Source organism: Lonchura striata, chromosome 8 (genome assembly GCF_050655825.1).
Source record: "Lonchura striata isolate lonStrDom1 chromosome 8, ASM5065582v1, whole genome shotgun sequence".
Classification (NCBI taxonomy): domain Eukaryota; kingdom Metazoa; phylum Chordata; class Aves; order Passeriformes; family Estrildidae; genus Lonchura; species Lonchura striata.
In genome coordinates this window covers 10,177,091-10,198,650 of record NC_140710.1, presented here as the reverse complement: position 1 = coordinate 10,198,650, position 21,560 = coordinate 10,177,091, and the positions used below count along the sequence as shown (strand labels likewise).

Sequence of the window (21,560 nt, the reverse complement as noted above, 5' to 3'; positions counted from 1 at the left end):
ACATCCCTGCACATCCAGCATCTCAGGAGCTACTGATTTCCCCTAATAACCTTTCTGTGTGTCCAGGAATAATTTCTCTTCTGCTTCTGTGATTACGAAGCATTTCCTGGGGCACAGAGGGCACCGGGGTCTCGCACCTTGGTGCAAATAGAAAGTGCTGCAGGCTGTTTTCTGTGACCTCAAAGATGCTGTCACAAAGAACCAAATAGTGTCAGGCAAAGGAGGGCAGAGTAAGATGCAGTGGGAATGCCTGTGTCAAAGTGGGTGAAGTGCCCAAATGGGGGATTTAGCTTGACTTTTATAGCCAGCTTTGATTCATGTCAGAGGATAAGAGCCAACCCCAGGACTATGGTGCTCCAGCTCCTGTAGCAGTATTCAGTGCACCTCTGCCCAGGCTCAAATCTTCCTTTGGGTTCCATCTGAAGCTTTCTCTTGCTTGTTTGCACACATACTCTTTTCCTCTGACTGTTCTTAATCGTCTCTTCTTTTGCAGTCAGAGTAGAGCAGAAAGTGCTCCCTCAGTTCCTGGCACTGCACAGAGCATCCTCACCCTGCTGTGAGGAGCTTCAGCTCCAGGTTTCTTTATGTAGAGAGGCACAACAGTAGCTCTTCTCAGGGGATAGAGGCAGCTCTGGGCCAAGTGGGATAAGAAATAAGGAGGAAACTGGCAAGATAGCTGAAACACAAAGGCTGTGGGACCTTGGGAGATTAACTGGTCACAAGGCAAGCTGACTGTTCTTGAGAGATGTCTCCAGACCTACAGAAATGCATCCTGCTTTTCACATCTTTTACAGGTTGCTTTCCCAGTGTTTCATGGTCTTTCTGGTTAAAGTCATCTCATGCTAGCCCCTCAGAGTCTGCACTGGAAACTCCTGCTAATTGACAAGTTGGCAAGCACATCATCCCTGTGGTCCCTTGTGCCCAAATGACAGGGGCTGGTCTGTTGCTCCTGGTCACAATAAGGGCGCAGAGCAGGTTATGAGATGTGGCTCACACCCCTCTCCTGCTCAGGGAACCCCCTGTTTAAATACAGCTGCTCCTTTCCTTGCTCTGCCCCAGGAAAGTGTTGGCTTCATTTCTGTGGGATCTGCCAAGCGCTGTGTTCTCCCAAAGGACCTTTGGAGGACCTTCCCAGGGCCAGCGTGGGCAGCTGCTGGGGAAGGGCGAGTGGCTGTGCTGCCAGGCCCAGCAGGATAAATAGGGTGTGTAAAACCCGAATTAGCTCTGTTGTCATGTGTCACATCAGGGTCATGGCTCTCATCTCACTTCTCCTTGATTTATGCCTGGGGACTTTAACTTGATGACCAGGTACTTCCCCAGACTTTTTCTGCAGCAAATGCTGCAGGTCCCCCAGCCTCTCAATGAGAGAGGTTAGAAATGGTTTGGGGTGAGCAGGGTTTTTTCCAGGGCTCTGTTGGAATACATGGTTCCCTTCCTTGCAGGCAGTAGACACCTGTGGGTTCTCCAGAGAGAGGAAGGAGCCCTGACCAACAAGTGAGATTGCAAGCAGGCATTGCAACCTCCTGCTCCTCAACTTTTCCCTCTGTCTTTCTTTCTTTTCCCTCTTCTTTTTCCACCTTCTTTTCTTTTCTTCCCTTTCTCCCCCTCTTCTTCCCCCTCCCTCCATCTCTCCCCACCCCCCGGTATCAAGGCGACATCTCCAAGCCAAGTACTTTTAATTTCGCCCGTGGCCCTTGCTGACACGGTGGATATGCACAGCAAGTTAAATTCCCGCCTGATCAATAAAGCAGAAGCAGTGTGTCCGACTGGTCGATATTTTTTTATCTGTCTTCAGCCCAGTCCTGCTGATGACAGCCCCCTGTGCTTCAGCAAAGGCACTCAAGGGCATCGGGCTTTGGCAACACAGCTCTTTTTTTTATTTAAATTTTAAAAAAACCCAGATGCTGACAAAAAAAAAAAAAAGTTCATGGAGTTTGGCCTTTGCTTAATAACGTTTTATGATTTATCTTAATTTTTAATTGAAAAAAATTTGCGAATTAATTGATTTCTGGGACTTGCCAATTAACATTGTAATTGGGTGCATGATAAATTTCAAGGGAGCATCATTTTTCTCCCTCTCCCCCTTGTCACTGAGATGGGGAACTGCGAGGGCAGCTGCCTCCTATCCATACGACCCCCGCTCTTTCCCGAGGTGCTACTGCCCTCCTCCCCCCTTGCTACTGTATCTTAAAGAAGGAACAAGAAAGCTAATAAAGTCGTGTTATTAGAGTCTCGCCAGAGGTGACCCCTCGAGGCATAAATCCAGGCCGGGGAGATGCTGGGGACAGGTACTATTAAGTGCCTGAGCGTGCTTTGCAGGTGGGAATGGGTGCCTCTCCTGCAGCACCTCTCCCTGGCTGTGCCCTCCCAGTGCTCCCGGGGCTTCCCCAAAGGGCTCTGGTATCCCCCAGGGTGTTCAATCAAGCAGTTAATTGCATGTGATGTCTCCTCAGCACTCCTCCTGGGTGTGAGTCCTCCATGATTGCCCTCCAGCCAGTGTTCACCAGCAAAACCAGGCTGCAGGGACAGGCTGGTGTGTGGGACCTGCTCTAAGGACACAGAACAGGTTTTCACATCCTGTTCTGCCCTGATTCCCTCAGGGAGAGAGTCCTGCCCCACAGCAGCAGCAAAGCATCCCATGTCACCCATGGCACAGAACCTCAGCCCTGGAGTCAGGGGTGTCCAGTTTCAGGTACAGATGCATCTCCAGCTGCATGGTGTCACCTGAAGTTTCTCCAGCAGTTTGACTCCTGTCCGATTTAAATTAAACTTGCCTGGAAGTGTCAGCTTCTTGTGATCCCCGAGCAAGGCCAGGACCACCTGCCACCACAAGGCAGCTAACAGGGTCACATCCCTGTGTGGGGTGTGGAGAAGTGGGTGAGCTCACTGCTACTAAAATGAGGAGTAAGGACACAGTGTGGGGTTGAGGCAGTGAGAACAAGCTGCCCTGGGGCACTGAGAGAGTAAAATTACCAAGTAAATTGAAGCATGCTTTTTGTCTCTAGTGCTTCTCCCACCCACTCCACATGCTGGTATGGATCACCTTGCCACAGTCACCTCAGGTGTCCCATGCATTCTCTAAACCCCAGTGAGCTTGGGTGGGGCTCCATTGTGCCATCCTGGTGCTCCTGCTGCACCCCAGTCTGGGCAGGAGTGAAGGATGCCAGCCAAGGTGGAGGGTCCCAGGTTCCCTGGCAAAGCCACAGCTCTTCCCACCAGCCAGGACATCAGAAAGGTCAGGAGCAGTCCTGCTCCAGGTCTGCCAGTGTTGATGGTGGGAAAATGTGTGGGAATGGAGAGAAATTTATGAGGAGAGGAGTCTGTTTATTATCTAGCCAATGTGGTGCTGCTGATACCATGGATTTATCCTCTTTCATTCCTCCTCTGATTTGTGTCCCTGCCCCTCACTGTGGCAGATTAATCATGGACAGAAAGGAAAGGGAGACCCTCCAGCTTCCTCCTGTGCATTTAGAGGGTGGCAATGACAGCAGCCTGGACCTTCAGTACAAGCCAGGCAGCTGCCTGCCCTGCTTAGAGATGCCCCATTCCTCTCCTCCATGGCAGACCCCAGGGAAGGCAGAGGCTGCTGTCCATTGTAGGTGAGAAGCACTTCTCATGGGTCAGAACTTCCAGGGTAGCAGAGCAAGTGAGAAAAAAGTGTGGGTCATGTTTTCCCTTGCTCATGCAGTGCCCTAAAAGAGCTATGAACACTCCTTAAATTGCCGTCAGACCTTTGGTACCTGCAGCCCATTCCCTGACTCCAGGATAGGGATTTGGAGGCTGAGGTTTGGAACTCTGGAGGGCAAAGCCTTCCTCTGCTGCTGACACTCAGGGCAGCAGGAGGCCTGGGAAGGGGTGTGTGGAAACCCACGGGTGAGAAATAAATCTCCGGTCAGTTATTTGCCCTGGAGCAATGCATGTCTTCTGCAGAGCCTCTTCTGAACTGCCACATGAGCTGGGAATAATTAAACAGTCATTATAGCCATGGTAGCAAAGAGCCCCCCAAATCAATCTAATGCATGACCTTTCCCTCCAATTTTCCTTTTTATTTTTCCAGCCACCTCTTTTTCAAACAGTGGGAGAGAAATGAAACTCCCCCCAGCCACTGTCTCCTGTTTGGCCCTGCACATATGGACCATCACATCCTCACCCAGAAATCTGTTATCCACTTTGAGTGGGGACATGGGGTACCAGAGGTTGATAAAGGAAAATCCAGCAGGGCAGAAAGAGTTGGGGATGCGAACAGAACATAGCAAATAGGGGATTTCAGCATGATCAGGTCATGCCACAGTGTTTTATGATTCTGCTGCATTTCATCTCTTCAGGGGAGGTGGGTGACTGCCCTGTGGGTCAGATTTGTCACAACTGACTCTGTTGGTCACTGAGGTCTCACAAATACTGACAGGGGGAGCATGTGGGAAGCACGTCTGGCACTGTAGGAGTAGAACATTTCTAGCCCTGACTGCAGCCTCTTTGGCAATTTTTTATCATCACTCAGCCCCTTTTCCTATCATGGGATGCATGTGCCACTGGGGGATCCAGAGCAGGGTAAAAATCCCAGTGTGCCTCCTGTGATAGCACAGATCTCACCTGGCCATGCTGAGGGCTGTCACCTGCAGCTAGGTATAAAATCAAACTCCCATTTCCTTATTTAAGCATCAAGTGACACTTCCACTTATTTAAACTGGCATTCACAAAAATCCAATTCCCTCTCTACTCAGCAACTGCTCCATTACAGCTGGAGTTTCTATCCACAGCTCTGCCAGAGGCTTTCTCTGCTGCTGGGGCTCCCATCCCAAGGCTGCACGTTCAAGCCATGAGTCCTACAGTTAAAAATAAAATGCTTCCAATTGGTTTTGGGGTTTTTTGGGGTTGGTTGGTTTTTTTGGGTTTTTTTGGGTTTTTTTGGGTGGGGGGTGTTAAATACATCCATTGGGTGCAGCCTGTAGAAATCTTTTGGTTTTGCAGGATCTCATGCAGGAGCTGCACAGGCTGATGCCTGTCAAACAGGGGCCTGCTGAGAAGGGGTTCTGTGGAAAAGTGGCAGAGCTGGAAGACTCCAGCTGCATGGCAGCAGCCCTCTTACCTGCTCTGTACTGGTTCAGTGTCCTTCAGGGATAATCAGAAACAACTGCAGTTGCCCCAGTTCAGGGAACTTAGCCTTCAGATAATGACCTGATTTTTCCCTGTGGGAAGAAACAGCAGCTTCCATTCATAGGGGTGATAAGGGACCACTCCTTGCGTGTTGCCTTTTTATTTCCTATGGCAAGAACACCCCAAAATGCAGGACCATAACAAAGTAAATAGGCTTGAAGGTCACTGTGTGTAATAGCAACCATGGCAGAGGAAACCCCAAGACTGTGGATAAGGAGGGCACATACTTGGCTTGCTGAGCTGCCCTTTGGGAAATTGTGGGACAGGAGCACTGGGTTGAACAGCCCCTTGGAGCTCACTCAGGGACATGCCAGGGGCTTCCCAGTTGCACTTGGGGATGCTCCTAACCAAATGTGTGCCTAGCATTAAAGGACATCTGCATGTCTCTGGTGTAGCCTGAGTTCTGCTTTCATTGTGAAGAGCCTTGCTGAGAGGAAAGGCTCCTCTTAAAGCTGATGGTCCCTAATCTAAAGGAGCAGTGTGTCCTGGAGCACATGGGGACCTGGCTGTGCTGCTCCCGTTAACGGGTGATGCAGTTGCAGCACTGGGCAGAGCCCTCTGGCAGTAGGGCAGGGGCCTTATTTTGTCCCCATGAGGACATCCAAACACATGAGGTGCATGAATGCACTGACAGAACTGGTGTCTCAGCCCCAAGAAAGGGAGCCAGTGAGGAAGCGGCCTTGTATCACTTGGAAGTGCAGTCTTCAGGAGAGAGAGAAGGAGGCTGCCAAAATCACTGGGTCTTCCCAGGGTGTTCCTTGCTCTTCTTTGGTACTTTGGGGGGTTGCCTAAAAGGTAAAGAAGTTGTTTTGCTGTAATGAACTAGATAAACAATTCCCCAAATAGATTAAAACTAACTGTAACTTAGAAAAGCGGGTAGTAATTATATTTTATTAGCTAGCAAAACACCATTTTTTTATTTCATAAGATAATTCTGTGTAAATCACCTTAATTAGAAGTGTCAGATGAGCCCATGAATATCATACTTAGTAACTAATTTCCTATGTACAGGTTATAATTTAAAACACATGGATCACTCACTGAGTGGAAATATGCTAGCCATGAAATAATGTGGGGAGTGTTGGGGTTATTACTATGTAAATGTGTAATCATTTCAGACCACTGCAGCCTGGCTGGGTGATTAAAGAGAATCCCAAGGTCTCCAAAGATTGTGCTGTCTGCAAGGGCCTAGAGCAAAAAAACTTTAAAAGGCACCGAAAAGTGTTTGAACTTTAAAGGTCTTGATTTCCCTTTTACCATTTTTAATTTGTCTGCAGTGTTTATGGAGGGGAAGCTTCCCCTTTGCTGACAGCCTTTCGATCCTGAGCCAGCTGCCAGCATTCTTAAGAGGTGCAGGGGGCTGCAGCCCTTCTAATTCAGGGGGCTGTTTAGTGGGATCAGGAAAAGCACACTTAAATCACATGGTCTGGGTGCTTGGATGACCTGGGCTTATTCCTATTGCTAACCCATCTCTGGATATAAAAAAAAAAAACCTGAATTGCAAACTCTTATTAGTGATAGAGTAGAGCTACATGGCAAGAAAGGGGGTGAGTATTAATAATCCCCCAGATGAAGAATAAAATAAAGTCTGCCAAGTTATCTAAACCCCTTCCTTATCGGTCCCAACAGCAGAGACTGGATCTTTTGGCTGACCAGAGAGACTCTGATTCTGAAAACTTCAGTTTCCTGGCCCTAACACCATTTCTAGGAGGAATTAATTATATTCTTCCTCTTTCCCTTGAAAACTAATAATTTTAAACACCTTTAACAAGAAAAGAGAGGAAACGGGTTTGTTTTTTTAACAAGGCATGTGGATTATAAAAGGAAAAGAAAAAGTTGTTTCACACTTCATGTGATTGAGAAATTCAGGGTAGTGCTGGAGGTTGAGAAGGGATTGAAATCTTTCCCATCGTGCTTGTTCTCGCACAGGCTTGAGGTGGTGCCAGGACTGTGTCTCAGTGGGCAGCAGGAACTAATTCTACTCTGTGACACCTCCTGAGGGTAGAGAGCAGAGCTGGGGGACACAGGGGGCATCCTGTGCCCTTGGTGAGCATCCTGCAGCACATTCCCTCAGGGAAGTGGGGCTGTATGAGAGGTGATGCCCCAGCCCATCCATCCGTGATTCCCAGGAACTGTAGCTGGGAGCAGAGCTGTGGCATTTGGAGTGACCTGATGACAGTGGATAACTGTGTGTTTCCACCATTTCAGGGCAGGGGGCAAAAGGCAGTGGCACTGGAAGAGGAGGGGGGCCATAGCCCCAGGAGAAAACACCTTCCTCCATCCCCGCTCATTTCATAACACCCAGCCATCTGCCAAATCAAGGCAGATTAAAGCCAGCCAAATTCAATTTTTCCCTGCTGGCACTGCAGCTCAGCATCTGGGGCTAAAGTGTCCCCGACAAAGCGAACATGACAGGCACATTGCTTTTTTGTCACATCTAGTACTGTGTTGATCTTCTAAAAGTCTCATAAAAATTTATTGATGTCTCCCATATTGCTGTGATTGAGAAGAAAGGAGCGCGGGCGTGCGGAGCCGGGTGCGCGCGCGCGGGCGAGCGTGTGTGCGTGTGTATATTAATGTTTCTGAAGTAGATCTGATTTGATATGTCTTGTTCTATTGTCAGCATCTGTTTAGCGAGGCTTTTTAATACTTTCTGGCTGCCGATCACTCATCCTTAGCCTGGGATGCAGGCTTGCATACAAATTTTGTTATTAAACACAATTCCATTTCCCCCCTTTCCCCAGCCCCCACCTCCCCCCACTACCCTCCCCCCTCCACCCACCCACCCACCCATCCATCATCTCCCCGGGGCTATGGGGAGCTGGGAGCCAGCCACCCCACCAGCGTGTGCTTACAAGCACAGGCACTGGGCTTGGCAACATATTTCAAGAGCCTTTTCCCTGCTGCAGGTGCTTTGCATTGACAAATCGAATCATGGGGAAATAATTTATTTCCTAATGCTGTTTGCAGCATGTTAGCAGGAGAATTTACATGAGAGAGATTACTTTAATAACCAAAAAATTACAGTGCAGGCCTCCCCGCCATGTCGGCTTTGATATGTAATTGTTTCAAGTTTAACCTGTCTGGAGGGGGGAAGGTGTTATTAAATCTATAGCATCTCCCGCTAGCGAGGGCAGGCGAGGAGGAGCACCGGGTAGAGACCTCCTTTCCTGCTAAATGGAGAACAAGCTGAATTAACAAATCACTCCGGCCTCCAGCAGAGCTGCTGCTTCCCTGGTGTGCCTGGAGTTGAGGAAATCTTTTTTTTCTTTGCTCTTATACCGATTTAATCTCCTTCTCTTTCCTATTCTCCTTTTTTTCGCTGTGCCTGACCCTTCACAGGGCTCACCACCTCTGCTGCCCTCTCCCTGGCTTTCTTCCCTATGCCCCTGCAGACTTGCTCTCTGCTTTTTCCCAATGCTGGGAGAGGAGCTTTGCAAGCCCCAGGCAGGGGGAGAGTCAGTGTTTGACTCATGTGGCTGGTCTGGGGACTTCCACTTGTATGACCATTCTGTTACAGCTGGAGAAATAGTTGGCACTGCCCTCCTTCCTATGTCCCTCCAGGCAGGGTGAGGAGGCTCTTGTTGGTCCAGGGAAGAGGAACAATGTGCTTTGCTATTTGACCTCATGAGATCTCTCGAAGCACTCCCCTCATTGCCTGCCAGTTTTGTGACTGACCTCGTTCTCTTCTCTCTTGGCAGCAAGAGCTCCATCCTGAAGGATGCCATGGCAGCAGGCACCCCCAAGGTAAGTCAGCAAACCTCAGCATATTTTCCCTGTCCCCCAAGGGGTGCTCTTTACACCACTTCACCTTCCCAGCCCGCTCCCTTTCCTGCTGCTTGATGTCTCCCAGGTGGCCACACTTTTGGGGAAAGCTGCTGTCCCACTCAGCCGCTGGGCTGGAGCAGCCAAGTCCCTGCACAGGGCTCTGCACTCCTTGTGCAGCCGAGGAACGGTGGAGCTGAAGGACCTGCTGGGCTCTGGGACTCCAGATTGTGTCTAATGACAGCTAATGAAAGCTGATCACACACAGCCTGAGCTCAGCCTGGGAAATCACGTGTGGGAGTTCCTGGAGCCAGAGCCATATGCCAGCTTTGGAAGGGGAGAGTGGGCCTGCCTCAAGGGAGTGAAGCACACCTAAGGAAGAGCCCAAATCAAAGACACCATCTCAGCCTCAACCCCCTCCTCAGGACCCACCTCCCATCCCCTTGGCTCACAGTGCAGAAATACAAAACTCACAGAGCATCATGGTATCGCTGCAAAGAGTATAATTTACTGATTTGCTGTCAGCTGGACTTCCTATGGCACAGGGATGGGAAAGACCAGAGCTTGGGCAGGTGAGCAGGTGGCAGGGAGACTGCAGGGCATTGCACAGCCTCTAAAAACCATGCAGTCCTCTCCAAGGTGGGCAAAGGCAAGTGCTCCAGGTTCTCCTACGCTGCTGATGACACAGTCCAAGTGAGGGAGGCTCCTGGCTTCCAGACAAGTGCAGGGCATCTCTCACAGGAGATGTCTTCATGCTTGTTTTATTAGAATTAACTTCCAGTTTCATTCCCCATTGGTTTTTCTGGAAGCCTATGGTGATTTTTTTGGCATGTGATGTCAGAAACAAAGACTGACATTTCAACTCTAGATTTTCTCCTTGGGGCTGGGTGTCTTGCCAAGTACATCAACACCTTGTCTGCCTCACCAAGGGAGAGGTCTGGGAGCCACTGTGCTGACTTGAGCTCCTGGCAGGTAGGGATGATTCCCAAATAACCCCAGCAATTTCCCAAATCCTTCTAGGGAAAAAAGAATTTGCAATGGTACTTCATAGTGGTCCATACCTTTGTCTCCTGTATGACTATACTTTGTTCCTGTGCCCTGGAGCAAAGTATAGTCATACAGGAGAGTGGAGACCTGACTATTTCTCCCATGAAAACAAGCAGAGCAGAGAGGAACCCCCAAACCCAGCAGTTCTGGTAATCCACAGTGTGAGGCTGCCTTGGGATGTCTTGAAGGAGCTGGAAAGGGCACCAGCAAAATGAAAGCATCTGGACTGCAATCTTCCCTTTCCCTCCTCATCAGGACTCCGTGTAGATAACTCAGCAGTCCCAAACACATCGCCTGTGAGGGAGAAGGACAGCTAGGAAGACAGATTAGCTGTTTGGAGGCAAACACAGTGAGTGACTGACAGAGACCAGATAAAGAAGAAGGTCCATCTCACGGCAGGGCCAGGCTTTTGAAGTTTCCATTGACAAAGAATCCCATTTGCCTTGAGCGAGGGGATTAAACTGGGACTGGAGCGTCGTTCTATGTAAAAGAGATCAATCGTCCCCTGTCACCACATGGATCTTTTCCCTTTGCCCATCACGTCTGGGACTAAGAACATTAACTTCAAGAAGCCGGGAGAGCAGGGAGGGAGAGGGTGAAATCAGGAAATCTTTCATTCCCTTCTCAGAGAGCTTGAAAGCTTCTCAGCCCAGGAGGATTCATTATTTCTATGTGGCTTTTGCTGGGAGACAAGTCCTGTGTGGCATGGGAAGGCAAAGTGCTGTCACCTTCACCTGAGATTGGTATTAAAGGCGCCTTTGTAACCAGGTGGGATTGAGGAAGAGGGTGGTGGGGTGATGAAGGCTGCTCTTTTCCTTTGTGCCCACTGCATGTTTGCAGCATGGGGTATGAATAGCCATCAGGTGGTGAAGTCCCTCTGATACAGTCCCAGGCAGAGGGATGGGGTACAGACCCCCAGAGTGGGCTTGCAGTCCATGGCCAGGCACCCAGGCATCACTGGGGGTTTGGCAGGCACCTCCAGGGAAGATCTCTACCACTCTGGAACTGGTGGAAGGGGACTGCTGCAATGTTTCTTGACCAGTCCTTTTCCTGGTGCCAACAAAAAGGCCAGCAGCTCAGCAGTGGGAGCAGGGGCTGCACCTCCCCATCCCTCAGGAGCTTCCAATGGAAAAACAAACAAGGGCAAGCTGGTTTCACTCAGGGACATGGAAACTGGAATGACTGCAGGCTGGTAGTTACTTCTGTGGTCACCAGTGGCTCTAACTCTCCTTTAGGGCTCATTTAGGACTTTGCCCATAGCATCACTACCATTGCCACTTCTGTGCTGGCCTGAGGCTCTTCCTGGGGGGCAACTGGAACTGGAGATTTCATCTTCTCATGCTCTGTGGCCTAGCTCTGCTCCCACTCCTTCTCCACAGTTGCCCCAGCAAACATCTCTCTGGACAATAAAAGCCCAGATGTAAATGCACATTCCTCTCTCACTGCCCCCCTGCCCCTGAAGAGCTGTCACTCACTGCACTGGGTCAATTTTCATGGCAATATGTCAAAGAAAATCCAATCACTCAACATGGGATGTGATGAATGCAGGATTATTGTATCAGATTCTTCTATTATGCGAGCTGACTGAGGCAGTGACAGCCAAGCAAGGGCTGCAAGCTGGGGCTCCAGCCAGCACCAGTGCTTGGTGCCTGGGCTCCCTCTCTGCAAAGGCAGCTCAAAGGGCAGCTCTGAGTGCCACAGATCTGCAGCGTTCAGGATCCTCATCTGCCCTTAGAGACCAAGCCTAATAGATGGTGATACACCAGTGTGGACAAGGCACTTGGACAAGCAGATTGTCACTCAGAAGGTTCCTTTCTGAAGGTCTGTCCAAGCCAGCCATGCCCCAGACCTCTGTGAGGCCAGAGCCTCCCTGCAGCACTCCCCAGCATGGCCTGAGCCTGGGTCTCGGGCAGAGCAGGCAGCAGGAATGTCTCACAGAGGCATATGGAGAACACCACAGACACTGCTTGGACTGGTGGCTGCCCAGGAGTCTGTAAACAGCTGTCAGCAGTGAGAGGTTCCCTTGGGTATCATTCCTAGACTTCATGCTCTCCCTTTGCCTTTCTCCCCTTGCCTTGGCTGCCACTTGCAAGGCAGGAGAGGAGCACACATTGGGTTGAATCCATGTTGGTGAGGTGTAAATCCAACAGTTCCCACTCTTCCTTGAGTAGCTGATTATAACTAGAGAGTCAGCATCTCCAAGTCCTCCTTGCCACCTAAGAGCACTTCACTACTGCCTGTATTTCAGGGTATTAGCTGCAGACTGTTACCTGTGGTCTAACAGGTAAACTTATATCACCTGTGGAAGAGCTGATACTGATCACTGAAGGGGAAGAGACTGGGTTCATTAAGCATCCCAGCTCTTGTGATGGGTTCAGCATCCATTTTCCACTGCTGCTTCCTAACACATGGCTGCAAATTGCCTTTCCCACTTCCAGCCCTGGCTGTGCTCTTGCTCTTGCTGCAAACACTGATGTGAGTGGCCACGAGCAAAATCCATCCCACGCACCCAGCAGATGCCTGCAGCTAGTTTGTTTAGGTGTGCACCCAGCTCCACAGAGGGTGCCTGCAGGCAAGCAGCCAGCACTCTGCTCCCAGACCTCCGGCAGAGCTGGGAACCAAGCCACAGTGCCAGAGCTCTTTGCTTCCCCCACCCACCTCCGTGATTTTACGGCTTCACCGAGCAGTTTGAGAGAGAGTTACAACATCGGGTGGGAAATTTGACCACTAAAGCCCTCCAAGGAAAAAGAGCTTCGAAGGAAGAAAGATTTGGAGCCTTAAACCTTGACAGAATGTCTGTATTTAGCTCTTCCCAGCTGCCTCACTTGAGATGAAATTTCTAGCACAATCATTTAACTTCTTCATATAATGTCTGGTGGTAGGAACAGGGTACGGGTGTCAGTGCCCTGGGGTTTTAACTCCTTCTCTTGTGTCACTGACAGACTGGGAGGTTGGCAAAGTCATTCACCGTATCTGTGCTCCCTCCCTCTGCAACTGATTTACAAGGAAAGATTTAAAAGCTAAATCTGGGTATTGTGGCAAAGCTATTGCCAAGCTGGGGACATGAGAATGGCCAACAGATATGTGAAGGAGAGGAAATTACGTAGGATGAGTGTTAACTGGCTGTGCTTCCTGCAGTTTGGGGTGATGAATACCAGAGTCACTCCAAAACCATGTATCTGCCAGGTTTTATTCCATAAAACAAATTGCCCCATGGCCAAACAAAGTCCCTCAGTCCCCTTGGGCCAAACAGCTGTACCTCCTGTTAGAACAGGGGAAACCACTGCAATTGGCAGAAGGAGCAGAGAGGGACAGACCTGGGCCAGACCTCTTTCCCCCTCCATCTCCAGAGTGCTGATGGGCAGTTCTGCTGGAAGGAGCCCCTTTTGCCTCCATGTAGCTGGTGTCTCTTCCAAGAGGACACACAGCTCCATTCAATCCCACATGTCACTGTAACTTGCACAGAAATTAATTAGTAGCTCACATTTCTGTAAGCTTATTCTGCTTGTGAACCACTGGAATTTTTCAGTGAAGGCCAGAAGCTGATGATGCCATTATTTCTATTCGCCATTCACACCCTTCTCACATTTAAGCCTTTCATCCCCAGCTCCATCCCACCTTTATCTCTGCCAGCTAAAAGCCACTAAATAATTTTACCTCTAACTTTTCCCGGGAGCAAATGTGGACCCTCCAAAAGCTTCTAGGAAACTCAGCTCTAATAGTAACATCTTTGTGTCGGGGATCCTCCAGCAATAACATAAAAAACGGCTAGCAGAGTTAAGGGAGAAAATCACAGCAAGGCCTGGTATCACTTATTGCTTTCGGGTTACAGTTCCCAAGTGATAACAGCTATTAGCAACACTTTGACGTCTTCCCTACCGTGGAGGGGAGGGCAGGAGACAGAAAACATGTCAAGCCATCACCTCCATGTTAAGTGATAAGTACCTATTTAGACGGCAGAGTTAAGGCTGAATGCATCAAGCAGGGAACACTTTGTGCCAAAAAAAAAAAAAAATAGAAAGAAAGAAAGAAAAATTTAAAAGGCCATATAGATACATAAAAAGCAGGGTTAGGGTATTTGTTCTGCTGACAGCAGCTGTGATGGATTGTTTAAGAAAAATAGACTCCTTATGTTTTTCCAGGGCTCTCAGAAAGAGGAGTCCAGCACTTTAATACTCTCAAATGACTGGCCTTGAGAGGCAGCAGAATGTCAGAGCCAGCGGCTGGGCTGTCCCCACGCTGACACCTGCCCCGGCTGCCGGCGAGAGGCCGCGCTTCGGGCTGGGGGCGGCAATTTCCATCCATTTCCCGGCGCTGGAAGCTGCCCCCGACAGCCGTGCCCTGCCCCCGGGCCGCCCGGCGGGCCGGTGCCGCGCTGGCAGCGCCGTCCGTGCCGGCATCGCCTCCGCCCGGGAGCGGCTCTGGGCACGGACGGCTGGGATCGCTGCAGCCGGCAGACAGGCTGCAGGACGCGCGTTTGATCCGTACCACACTGCCCCTGTATGTATATACGTAAACTAGGGGTTGCTCCTAGCGTCGGGGAGCCGCTGAAACGTTCGCAGCTGATCTCTGCAGGATTGCAGGTCCACGGAGCGTGTCGGGAGGCGCCAAGGTGAGCCTTGCAGCGGGAGCAAGGCTGGTGTGCCCTCGGGATCCGTGGACATCCAGACGCATCTCTTAGCACGGCACAGCTGGGCTCCAAGGGGCAGGAAGGAATCACTGAGCAGGGCCGTGGCTGCCCAGCGTGGCAGGAGGGGCAGGAGGAAGGAGGGAGTACAGGGCTTGGACAAGATTGATGGCCTCGTTGCCATTAAGAAAAAAATTAGCCGGTGGCGGCTATCATATTAAAGGGTGAAGAAGCCGTGAATTATTTTCTTAAAGATCTTATCACTTACAATGATAATTTTACCTTCCAAAAGGCCACTTTTAATGAGGCAAGGCAGGCAAAAAGTCATGATTTAATGCCAGATTTTTTTTTTCAAACACATTTTACTGCTTTTTTGTCCATGTTTAAAAAGCGCCGGTGACCTTTTTTTATTTAGCTTGCCCCAGGTGTAATGCTCAGTCTGATCCTCTCAGGGTTTATAACCTCCACGGAGAGTGCCTCTACCCAATGGAGAGATGATTTAAAGGGGAGGGAGAAATATGAAGCTGCACCACCACTCACATACAGCCCTTGGTCCAGCTTCGATGGTGGGAGTTGTGGAGGGGAGACCAGGGAGGGAGGAGGTTCCTGTCCCCCCAGTATCCTCACTCAGACACACTCTGAAGGGCAGCTGGGATGTACTGGCAGTAAGACATGGATAAGCTGGTTTGTGGCCTTAACCTAAGGGAAAGGGGACATTTCAGCATCAAGGTTTGTTCCCACCATGCTGAAGAACCTGGTCCCATGCTAGGGAGCATCTCCACATCACACCTGTCTGCACACAGAGCACTTAGCACCATGGTTTTGGGCTGGGATGACAGAATTTGGGTCTGCCATGCAACATGGGCATGCATGAGGGCTGGGAGAGCAGCTTTTCCCTCCACAGCCACATTCCCAGAACACAGCTGACAGAGGAATGGGAATTGTATCGCTCTCTGCTCGCTAGGACTAGTGTGGGAATGAGCAGAGTGGTGCAGGGACAACCGAATCCTTGTCTTGGTATGCTGTGGTCAGGCATTCTCACTGCTTAGCCATTGGAAAACAGCCTCAACATGACAATCTGGGGTAAAAGAAGCCAGAATTGGGATGGCAGAGGCTGGTCTAATGCGGGATTGAAAGTCACCATGATGGTGAGTGCCTTTTCTAGTCCCTTAGCCTCTGAGCCTGCATCCCTGCCTGCCCCCATGGCTGCCTGAGAGGCAAAGTGTGGCACAGCACAGGAAAATGAGAAAAACAAATGAAGTCAAGTTTTCTAAGAGTGAAGGGGAAGTGTGACTTGGCATCTCTAACGCTGTGTTTAACATGCCGGCAAGGTATTTAAAATTGAAGTGCTTGCACACAATTTAAAAATAGACAGTTTATTAATCTAAACTGCAAGTGTATGTAGAAGAGGCCTCGAGATTGACATCTTTGGGATTAGTTTAGCCCTGCGTTTTTCCAGAGGTCATTGCCATGGTGCTCAGGAGGTTTGTGGAATAAATGGGGCCAGCATTCTTCCTGGGACCACACGCTAAAAACTAATACATAACGTTTAATTTACTGTCTCCATAGCTAGCCCAACCATTTTTCACATAATAATATTGGATTAGAGCTACCAGAAGCTGAGGGGGGGAGCGGAAGGCGGGCAGGGTTTGTCTGTCCATCCTCGAGGAATGGGGAGATGGGTGTTTTTTCCCCTTTTCTAGAATACATTGGAAGACAAAACAGATTTAACCCTCCCAGCTCCAGGGCTCTTGGCTTATTAGGGCATTAACACTGCTGCAGTCAGGACTGTTATTCTGAGTCACAACTGAAGGCTTTGAGCCTCATCCCCATGATTTTTTAGGACATGTGCAATCCTGCTTATTCAAAAATGGTCCTCATTCTCTATTTAGAAAATAAAGAAACTAAACAATAGCGGAGCTTGGGGTCTGCCCTCTGCAGAAGTTCTGCTTTTCCAGAAATAAATTGTCTGTTCACCAAAGGCCATTAGCAGTTGGGTTTAGCCAACACATGAAGCCAGAGAGCCTCCCTGCTCTGCCCATCTGTCCCCTGGAAAGTGGAGGCTGGGCTCTTGAGGAAGCCTTTGATGGGTGCCCTCAGCCCCATGGGCTCCCAGGGCCTGGCATCCCTGTTGGGCTGAGCTGAGCAGCAAGCCAGCCCCAGGATGTGGTCAGCACAGCCCTCAGTTGTCAGAAGTGGTTTGTCCAAGGAAATACTGAGCACCCCAGCAGGCAACTCCTCTGTGACCCCTTTCAGGACATCACATCTCCCTGCAGCTGGTAGAGCTGGGTTTTATGGCAGAGGTGTCCACTGCACACTGGGACATGCCTCTTGCCCTCATGGCAGGGCTGGCAGCTCACACCCATGGGGCTGAATTTGGCATCTCAAACTGTCCTCCTCCACCACCTCCCCAAGCCTGCCTTCCCTCCGTGCCTGTGCTGCTGCACTGCTGTGCTGCTCTCGTGGAGAGCTGTCCAAGCCTGGGGGATTGCTTGCTGCTGACTGAACCAATTTGTATGCTGAGTCATTTTTCCACTTTCTCATATCTTTCCAAAAAAATGCACATTTTTTCATGTTTCATTTCAGCCCAGAGGCAAATATTTCTGGAATACTTGCCTTTCTCCAAGGTATTATGCTTTTTAATAATGTTGTCACCACACTTGACCTGTCCAATTCAGATGATATCTACACTTCCCTTCACAAACACACACATCTCCAAGCAGTCATTTATTGTCAAATCTTGCCAGCTGATTCTCAGAAACAAACATCTGCACAGCTACACTTCCAGTGTACATTTTTTCACAATATAGTGGGCTATATTTAGCCTAGTTTAGCTAATTTATAATTTAAATTAGAATTTTAAATTGCATTTTTTCCTCAAAGTACTCTATCATAAAATTCAATTGTAACTCAGTGTACATTTCTTCAGATGCTGTCAAACTCCCATAATAATTTTCCTGCTAGAGTTCACTGTATGTAGAATTTAGACTTACCTACTATGGACTTGAAGTTTATCAGTGATCTCTTAGGTCTCAAATATCACAGAGCTTTTTAACCTTCTAAAAGGCCCTTTTTTTTCTGTGCTACTTATTAAAATAAATAGCATAATTACTGAAGGAAGAGGTAGTTGCACTGCAAAGGTGGTGAGAGCTTTAGTGCAGTTTACAAAGCTATTGAGAGATTTAGTGGCACTTTAAAAGGGCAGATGAGGACATGGAAGAACTGCTCCACCTCAGCACTCCTGTGCCTTGTCATGAGAATTTCTGGTGTGGTCCTCACATACCATTTCCAGCAAGGCCTGATTCTGCCCCAGCCGCCAGATCTGGGGTAAAAATGATTGTTCCATTCATTTGTACTTTCCTAGACCCAGCAGCCTGGTCCCCTCATGGGGCCCTTGCAAAGAGCAGAGCCAGACCCACAGCACAGTATTCCATCCCAGCACAGTCCCACAGCTCAGCAGATGCTCTCCATGGCTTTGAGGACAGCTCAGAGACAGTCAGAGAACTCGACAGTGCTCACAACATGAATTTCTCCTTTCTCTTGCAGTCAATTTTGTTGTCGGCCTCAATCAAGCGGGAAGGAGATTCTCCAACAGCATCACCCCACTCCTCAGATGACATCCATCACTCAGACAGATACCAGGTAAGCAGGTAGCTGCTGTTGCTGGTCTCAGCCTTAGGCAGGGAGCCAGCACAACCCAGTGCCCACAGCTCTGTGTGACAGCCTTGCTCTTGGCTATGCAATCACTGCCCTGGTTCTCCTGCCAACATCACGGGGACATGAACACTTGGCCCCTCGCAGGACTGAGAAGGTGGGCTTTTGTCTGCAAATCCTCCCAGCTCCTACTAGAACCACAGTGATATTTAAAAATGTTTTTAAATCTTTGTAGCGGTTTCTGTTGCATTATATTCACCATTTTGGTCTCATTTCCATGGCTATGTTTGTCATTACCCACCCTGTCCCATTGAGAAGCATTCAGAGAAGTGATGTTTTTTACTCATGACTCCCATCCAAGACAGGAATGAGTGTGGACAATCCACAGCCATGCCAGCCTGTTTTATAAAACACTCTCTTCCCAGAGGAGCAGCAGGTCTTGACGTCGGTGATGCAATGAGTAAAACTTGAGGGAGATGGAGCAAGAAATTAAAAGGGCAGCAGCACAAGTACAGCTTGGCTGGTTGTAAGTCCATCTGTATTTTTGGGGCTGGCTGCACACTTGACTCCAACTTAACACACATCCAACTTTTTGGCTGCAAGTCTGTACTCAGCCACTGGCTTCAAGTAGGCTCTGAAAAACAGCAGATAAATTGATGCTGGTCATCAGCACAGACCCAAGCATGTGTCCACCTGCTGTGTTGGAAGGTTGGGTGGGCTGAGGCTGTACCAGCATGGCAAATGCCCATCACCCTCTATTCTGTGGTGGTCTGCAGCCATACCCTGTGCCCAGGGCCAGGCAGGCACTCATATCTTCCTGCATCAGCCACTTTGCACATGCCAAGTCTGTGTTTGAACCTGCAGAGAGAGGCTGATGACCAGTGCTGAGGCTCTTATTGAACAGACCCAGTTATAACCTGTGTTCCTGAAGATGGGTCCTGTTAGTAGCAGATTCGTACATTTGTTGCCCATTATTCCATCCTCTGTCCGATTTATTGGTTATATTATCAGTTGTGGATCATATTCTCATGTGGCTTTGGGGTATAACTTGGTATCACATCACAGCTGCTTTACCCTCCCATGAGCAATAAAAGCTGGAGCAAAGTAAGAGAAGCAAAACCTTGCAGAAGATACAGAAATGCCTGTTTCAGGTAATCCTACTCTCTTTCCTGCCTGTTTATTAAGGCTAATAAATAAATTATGTTCATTTCAAAAGAGCATGGAAGAAATTTTTGCTATGGCTCCTTTGTTGGAAAGCTTCCCTCCCTTCCCACTCTGCCAGATATCAGTCTCTGTGAGGCTGGTGGCCCCTTGCAGCCCTCTGTTCCTGTACATTTTTATTATGTCATATTCAAAGACAAATATTCTTAGCAGAAGCCCCTCTATGTGCTGAGTCCAGCTACTCTCTAATGTGCTTTAAGTTTGTGAGCATATTTTATGGAAGGTTGCAGCTCTTAATGCAAATGTGTAATGGGAGTTGTACGTCTGCACTGCAGGGAGAAAACACCTCTAGGGCCTGATTTTCATTTATGCCTGTGCTGGCTGAGTTACGCTGCACTGGCAGTGTAAAGGGACCTCAGAGTGGGTGCCAAGGGTGTGTAAAGCCTCAGTGTATTCTTAATAAAGCCACAATATGAACAAGAATTCAGTCTGCCTGGCTTACCAAGGGAAAAAGCCCAGGAAGCAGAGCAGAAGACTCTCACGGTGGTGATTTTAAGGGCTGCAAAATTTAGTTTTCCATATGCAGAGGTGTGCTGGAATTATGACTGTCCCTTGTGTTGTGATCTAATCATGATTATACACTTATTAGTAACATGCTAGAACGTGAGTTATTGGCGTTTGGGTTTTCAGAATTCCTGTGGCTCAGTTTTCTCAGTTTTTGTGCTTATATACCAATGGGAATATTTAGGGCAGGAGATTAATGAATAGGAGTGCTACAGAAATAGGGGCTTGCACAGCACTTGGGCTACTTGCATTGCTCCCCATGCTGAGAGGGGGCTGCGGTGAGGCAGTGGGGTGGCTCCTGGATGTGGGGAGGAGGCATCCTCCTGCCTCCCCTGTGCCAAGCCTGGTTGCCTGAGTTTGGTACATGGTGACTGATCAGACCGAGGTAGTGGCAGTGGATTTGGTCAGTAGGGGCTGCTCCTCTTACAGTATGTTCTGTCAGATGGAGCTTTGAGTAAAAACAAAGCCATTTTAGTTACATTTAGATAAAACCCTGAATACCCAGTGGAGAAATCAACAGCAAATTACAAGTGATACATCATACTGCAAAGACGGCGTTTCAGGCTTGGAGGGAGCCCACGGAATATTTGTGACTGAACAGCAGTGTAGTGTGTAAGCAAAAGCCTAAAATCCTTGTCCAGGGAAGGCTCACCTCCCTCTCCTCGAGCTCAGGTAAGCGTTCCTCCCGAAAGACAGCTCAATTCATTAAAAGGGTAAAGCCAACAATCAGCAGCTTTGATTCTGTAAGTAAGCCATGTATGAAAATCCAGCTGCATGTTCAGCAGGCAGGCAGAGCTGGGATGTTGGACACCGTGCAAAGCTCACCCACCAGCACCTGAACTGCCCTGCTGCCCATCATCATCTGGGGCAGCGAAACGCATCGGGGCGGTTTTTGTTTTCCATCTGAAAAAGAAGTGACAGACTGTCAGGCGCCAGAGAGGAGACCCAAAATGTACGTTTGATTCCAGGAAACAAAGTCTGAGGAAACTGCAGAGAGGGGAACAGATGAGATTTGTGTGTATAGGAGCCTCTGCTGCCCAATTTGCAGCCCTCAGCTCTGTCCCAGCCTCAGGCCGGTCTGCTACACTACAAATGTGCAGCAGTGATGGGAGGGAAACCCAGGCGACAGTTCTGAGCGCCCAGGTTTGCTGAAACATGAAGAGGAAAAGAGGGAGGCGTGCCTGGCAAGCGCCGGCTCTGTCCCCGTGGCAGGGGCCGTTTCTGGCGGCGCAGGCGGTGTCAGAGCCCCGGGCGCTCCGCCTGGCCCGGCAGGTGGTGCCCGCAGGCGGCAAGGACGGGCTGCGTGCCCCGGGGCTCTGCTCCGAGGCTCGGCTCCGGGGGCTCCACGGCAGGGCCAGAGCGGGGCAGGAGCCATGGAAGCGCCATTGGCCTCCTGCCTTTGGGTGTTATTACCCCCAGATTCTGATTGGACAACAGCCCTTGGGCCCCAGTCTCTGATTGGGCAGAGGAAGTTGGAGAGGGACACTCTGGTGCCTGATTGGGCAGTGCCTTTGGGTTGTTTTTAGGGCTAAGGCTCTGATTGGCTAGTGACGTTGGGCCTAAAGGGTGCTCAATCACTGTTGGGGAA

The 21,560-nt window shown here is 49.5% G+C and overlaps 1 protein-coding gene across 10 annotated transcripts in view; it reads left to right on the top strand.

Annotated features, from left to right (window-relative positions):
- Window positions 1-21,560, top strand: part of RNF220 (ring finger protein 220) — a 219,588-nt gene that overhangs the window by 142,083 nt on the left and 55,945 nt on the right. For all 10 annotated transcript variants that reach the window (XM_085586306.1, XM_085586304.1, XM_085586303.1 and 7 more), the window contains 2 exons: window positions 8,856-8,901; window positions 18,140-18,235. In XM_085586306.1, coding sequence (XP_085442432.1) covers window positions 8,856-8,901; window positions 18,140-18,235 — 142 coding nt within the window. The remainder of the gene's footprint in view (window positions 1-8,855; window positions 8,902-18,139; window positions 18,236-21,560) is intronic.